This window comes from Agrilus planipennis, unplaced genomic scaffold (assembly GCF_000699045.2).
Source record: "Agrilus planipennis isolate EAB-ADULT unplaced genomic scaffold, Apla_2.0 scaffold67, whole genome shotgun sequence".
NCBI lineage: Eukaryota > Metazoa > Arthropoda > Insecta > Coleoptera > Buprestidae > Agrilus > Agrilus planipennis.
In genome coordinates, this window is record NW_020438908.1 from 460,269 (window position 1) to 466,515 (window position 6,247).

Below are 6,247 nucleotides of genomic sequence, written 5' to 3' on the forward strand. Positions count from 1 at the left end.
CGAAACGGTTTATATACGTATTAGCAAATTTTGATTTTTTAGTTTCCTATAAAGAAACTGTAGAATACGAAGTTTCAACTATTTATCATTTCTCCTTCTCAAATTTATTACCACCAGAATCAAGTTCTCCTATTCAATATGCAGCTGATAATGCGGATATCAACGTATCTACATTATATGGTCACAATACACTGTATGAAATGGGAATTATCAAAATAATTTCCCCTCAAATTGTTTATAACCTACAAATCGTTATGTGTACACCAGTACCAAGATGAAAAGAATTAGAAAGACTTTCACAGATGCCTCTCCACATGTATGAAAATCATACTGTGTCTGAACTGCTGTAAAATTGCAGCTAAAGACATTAATTATAAAGAAGTATCAATTGAAAATATGTTGGATGTATGGCATGTGGGAATGTGTGCGAGGCCTACCAGGTTAGAATCAATTTCTTGACCATCTATGTTAAAAAGATAAGCGGGTAATTACAATACTGTTTATTAAAGTGTGCTGTAAACAGCTTTTTAATAATAGTAAAACATATGTATTGTTACATTTGATCAACCACTATTCACGAAGGCACGTGAAATAGAAGCTGCTAGTGAACCTGGATCAGAAATGTTGACAGTGATTGTGAGAATAGTAGGATTTCATATGTTGATGTCATTTTTAGGATGTATAGGCAATATAATGGCGGGAAGTGGAGTAAACGAAGCCCTTAGTGTTATATATACCGAGGTATATGGCAGCAAAATGATACTTTTCTTTGGGGTTTTTAATAGATATGCAAATTATATTCAAAATCATTTTGTAAGTAACGTCATCGTTGTATTGGTAGATATGACGACAATAATAAAAATATCAAGGCTATGGAGCAATCATGAAGAACCACTATGGTCTCTGGATCTTTTGAAATTATTTGAAAAGTAATTAAAAAAAATTATTGCAAAGCTCATGGAAACATTTAAAAGTAGATGTTTTAATTATTGAAACTGCAATGGAAGAATCGGTTGCTAATGCAACTGTTGTTGTCTGCGAAGACATTGGCCTTTTAGTTCTTCTGATGGTACGTAGCAGACAAAAACAATTTTTTTTCATCAAATGAAGTAAGGGGTAAATGAAAGGCAACATGTCGTGACTGGATGCGTTACCACTTCATATTTGAAATATAATCAATATATTTGAAAAACTTCCTAAAAAATGATAACATTTTTGTATATAAAATACCACAAATGGCGTGGTAAACGCTATCTGTAGTACAATGCTACATTTTAGGATTACGTTTGCTTCAACAAGGTCCATTTAAATATATGGATATCTACTTGCTAAAACGAATCCCTGCGTAGCTAACCTCAACGTGATAGGCACGTTACCATAATCGAATAAAATAATTCGAAGTGGTCTGTATTCTGTCGACACTGCCATTTGCCCGAAGAGCAGGTTCTCATTACAATGTGGCTGGAATTTATTTAATAAGTTCTAAGGTTTTTCTAAACAAAAGGAAAACGAAAACTAGATAATAATGAGAGCTTCGATGTATGATTTCGACCACTCTTCTATCTTGCATAAAAAGAGTAATCCATGATTAAAAAATTTCATTTGTCTACAAACGACTGATATGGGTCCTTAGACTTAAAATGTACTTTCTTGTGTATAGTAAATTGATTTTAAACAAATAAAAGTGTGATACCGTCCATTTATTGATCAACAATCATACAGATAGATATCAATTATATGGTTTAATGGATACTTAATACATATAAAGTAATTGCAATAAAGCGCTTTATTAATGTAGCAAAAATCACATACTTAAACATGTTTATTTTAATTGTCTTGTGTATGTGTAGGCTAAATTAATGATCAATTGTTTTCGCGTGTATTTAATATTTCAAAACACGAATGTAGAATTCATTCATTTATATTTACTTTAGTTGTGAATTTGGTAAAGAGATCAATAGAAATGAATGTGATTTTATTGATATTGTTGTTATTGGGGTGTTGTTTTACAATTCAAGGTAAAGACGCATGTACTTGTACTCGTGAATATAATCCAGTTTGTGGAACAGATGGACAAACATATCCTAATAAGTGTTGGCTGAAGTGTGAAGCACGTCGAAAGCGTGGACTAAAGATGAAACATAGAGGAGCTTGCGATGGAACCTAAAGAAGAAGTTGACAAGAAAAGTGTTTGATTGAAACAAATTAAAAAAATGTTTTAAAGAGTAAATAAAAACTCACTGAATACCATTTGTTTTAGTAATTTTTTAAGACATTATTACCTTAGGAAGCAGTGGTGCCGCGTGCTCGGTAATTATGACCTCTAAACTTCTAAAAAGTAATATTAAGCTTGTCTATTCGTTATGTATGCAAAATGGATAATATTAAAAAAAATAGAACTTGGGCGCCACTTTGCTAAGGCCAAGAACTACACATAATTGCTTCGGGAGAAATCTAGTTAGGGGTTCCTGGATTTAGCTGATTGGCAATGAGACCTCGCAGTTCTCATATAAAAACCAAATTAACAATTGGAAGTAATTTACTAACATACAAACACATTTATAAACGCCGTGAATATTTCACAAAACAAAAAGAAAGCCGGGAACATATTTCAAAATAGAAACACAGTTATTAGTTCCACAGTAGAATTCATTCATTTATATTCCCTTAGGTGTCAATATGATCACGAGATCAATGGAAATGAAGGTGGTTTTACTGGTATTGTTGTTCTTAGGCTGCTGTTTTGAATGTCAAGGCAACGATCTGTGTAATTGTCCTTCTATCTGGAGTCCGGTCTGTGCTACAGATGGAATCACATATCCCAATATGTGCGTGTTGGAATATGAAACTCGTAAACACCCTAAAACAAAGTTAACTTCTTATTACTTACACTTAACTTACTTTTTACTTAACGCTTAACTTGAAATAAGAAATGGAAAGGATATAGAAAATATGGATGTTGCATAAATAGAATTAGAATTGGAACTGCTTGAAATCAAAAAACTTTTGGGTGTTTTATTCCCATCAGCCAGTAATCCTGGTGGGCGGGCAGTCCCTCCGGAATATGCCGGAAGGTAAGGCGGAAGGCCCTCTTCAGCCTGCTTTCAGGAATCGTGGGAATGGGTGAGTGGTTGTTCGGGTGAGAAAGTTGAGACGGACGAAATGAAGACAAAAGAGAATGAAAGATTATCTATGGAATATTACTGCCCCAGCATTTGCCTAAGTGATCCAAGGATACCACAGAAAACTTGGACCAAGGCAGACGGACCCGGAATCGAACCGGTGTCCTCCCGAATGCTAAGTAGTGGTCTAAACCTACAGGCCATGCCGCTCGGTTAACTTGAAATCAGTTACCTGCAGGACGCTAGCGAAAGCGCCTTAGGACACTTCTCGGTGCTAGTTTTATTGCACTAAGTGCACAATCTTTGACTTCGTTTTACAACGGCATAAATATAAAAAATAAGTAAATACCTATTACATTTTATGTTTAAATCCTGATATTTGTTGTTAAATAATAAAGGATTTCGTTTGATTTATGCGAGCAAAATGAACTGTATATCCTGAAATGTAAATTAAGGAGTCATCTAGATCACAATTCATTAAATAATCGGAATTCAAAATTTAAATAGATTGACATGTCTAAGGGAGAATTTTCAACATTGTAAATTTCTGTTTCATCATTTTCTCGTAATTTTGGATATGTTGAAAGCACATTCAAAACATAACCGACAGTGGATACTTTTTTTACTGTTTTTATAATGTTATTTTCGTTATAGTGATGTATGCAAACTGCAGAATATTTTGATGGAGTCGAATCTTTACGTGATATTACACTTATCCCTTTTTTCGCATTTCATTATTTTTTTGGAAATAAAAATATATAACCATACTTACCACATATTAAACATGATTTATAGTTTGAATTATGAGACATTTTGTTAAAATAAACAAGAAAATTACAACTAAAACTCATAATAGTTAATTTTGCCTTCTGCAATTAAAAACTATATCCAAAAGATATAAATCACTAAAACACACTATAAGCATCCTTATTGCACATTACTGCACGATATTTCTCACTAAAATTAAAATTTTATTGAACTACAAAAGAAACACAACAACCATTGTACTAGGTGTAAGTTAAGTAATTTAAGCTAATGTACAGACAGAAACACATCCCTCAAGCACATGGAAAGTGATCCGTTCTCTCCGTAACAGTGCTCTCCATCTTCCGCCACTAAAACAGATCGGCTCCACCTACTCTTCAGACGAAAAAAGAGCTGCAATCTTCGCAGGCTCTTTATGCCTCCAGTGCTCCCCACTACCTAGTCCAGTGGACCTTGCCGACTTTCGTGTACCAAAGCCGTCTTCCAAAACTGCGTCCTCCCGAATTCCGACATTAGACACACTACACCCCATGAAATCTCCCTTACTATACGTTCTCTGAAAAGGATAAAATCCCCTGGCGCCGATGGAATTCCCAACAGAGTCCTCGTAGTCCTGCCGTCAAAGCACATAACCGCACTGCGCAACATCACAAACGCCATCATACAGCTTCACCACTTCCGTTTGTTCTTCCGAAACCACTCCATCGCCCAACATACGATAATCCGTGCATTTAACGCAATCATTATCAGAATCAAATTTGCTCCTATGCCATTCCTTTTTGGGCCAGCGCCCTTCCCCACCGCCCGGAACCTCTGCAAGGCACCTACATGAGGATCGTTCGTTCCGCACTACTCTACCCCTGGTTCGTCAGAAACAACCAAATTCTGAATGAAACCGGTTTACCTTCTGATTCGCGGCAAATCAGCGGGCCTTAGTGTTAGGCCACGCAAACCTGCCATTTCGACACTCTCCAACTTCGCACCGAAACCAAAAGACCCTGTCACCTTCTACAATGAGCCACCCCTTCCTCTCACTCTTAGTTGGAGGTTTTAGTCGGTAAAAATCTGACACTATCTCCCTTCATGGGGTGTTTTGAAGATTTCTGCTCCTCGAGAACAATCTACACAAAAAAGTATGCTTCTCAAACGTCATTATTTATCTGCATGTTTTAGTGTTGTAAATATTCGGATGATTTTGATATTCGAATGATGCGTGATCGGATTAAAATAATATTCAGAATAATAATGATTCGAATACGTATTGTAGCGACCATGAGCGTGATTGTGTGTCAACGGGCATACGTGTGTGTTAGCGGCGTATCGATTCGCCGACTAGCCGCGGGCGCTTTTCTTTATGTGCGCCGTATCTGTAAACGTGTGTGTCGTACCTGCGTTCCGGGAAAGCAATTAAACCGTTCAAAGAAANATAATTAATTCATTCAAATTTTCATATATAAAAAAAACGAAGAACGGCATCCACTCTGTTTTAGTGTAGGATTATTATTATGTTACAAGTATTCATTGAAATTCTAAAACATGCAGGACAAGAGGTGAAGATTGTATATTTAAGCTAGTTTAAATTAGTCATATTTATTAGACGGGGAAGTTCCAGAGGATTATAAACGGAACAATTAGCTTAACTTCCCGTGCGTCAAAAATCTTAACTAGAACTGTACAGATGAGAATATAAAAAAGGGCGGAAGAACTATTAGGGGAAGATCAATTTGGGCTTAAAAGAAATAGAGGAACGCGGGAGGTCATTCTAGCTTTACGGGTAACAATAAAGAAAACGATAGAAAAAAGAAAGAGTGCGTACAAAGGATTTGTAGATTTAGAAAAAAGCTTATGGGACAAATGGCTTAAATGGGACAAGATTTTAAATATACTCAAAATCGTAGGAATGAGTTACAAAAATAGAAGGGAAATACTTAGTTTGTATAAAGAGCAACAAGCAGTTATAGAGCTGGGCTGCAACGTAGAGAAGTAAATATTCGGAAGGGAGTCAGACAGGAATGCACACTGTCATCGCTACTTTTTAATCTGTACATCGAAGTTGCGATCAACATCATTAAAGACAGTACAACTGTAGGACAAAAAATTAGTATGCTTAGATTTGCTGATGATATAGCAGTATTAGTATCTACCAAGGAGTTAGTTAGCTTTAAATATAGGGTTGTTCGAAAAGTCATTTCGTTTTTTCCCGACAGAGGATTTAATTGTATTCTTTTGCACCCAACTTCACATTTAAGCCGTATAATTTTTATATGCTTTGAGAGCTCATATAGCAAGGCTTGTGTGTGAAAAATTCCAATTAATTCTACGCAGTAGTTTTTGGTTGGTGCCCTTTTAAATATGGAGAG

General features: G+C 35.7%; 1 protein-coding gene across 1 annotated transcript; it reads left to right on the forward strand.

Annotated features, from left to right (window-relative positions):
- The first annotated feature begins 1,460 nt into the window (after positions 1-1,460).
- On the forward strand, positions 1,461-3,033 carry LOC108733620 (serine protease inhibitor dipetalogastin-like). The gene is made up of 2 exons (XM_025973439.1): positions 1,461-2,164; positions 2,647-3,033. Exons 1-2 carry the CDS (start codon positions 1,964-1,966, stop codon positions 2,917-2,919), a joined length of 474 nt encoding a protein of 157 aa, XP_025829224.1. The 5' UTR covers positions 1,461-1,963; the 3' UTR covers positions 2,920-3,033.
- The last annotated feature ends 3,214 nt before the right edge of the window (positions 3,034-6,247 follow it).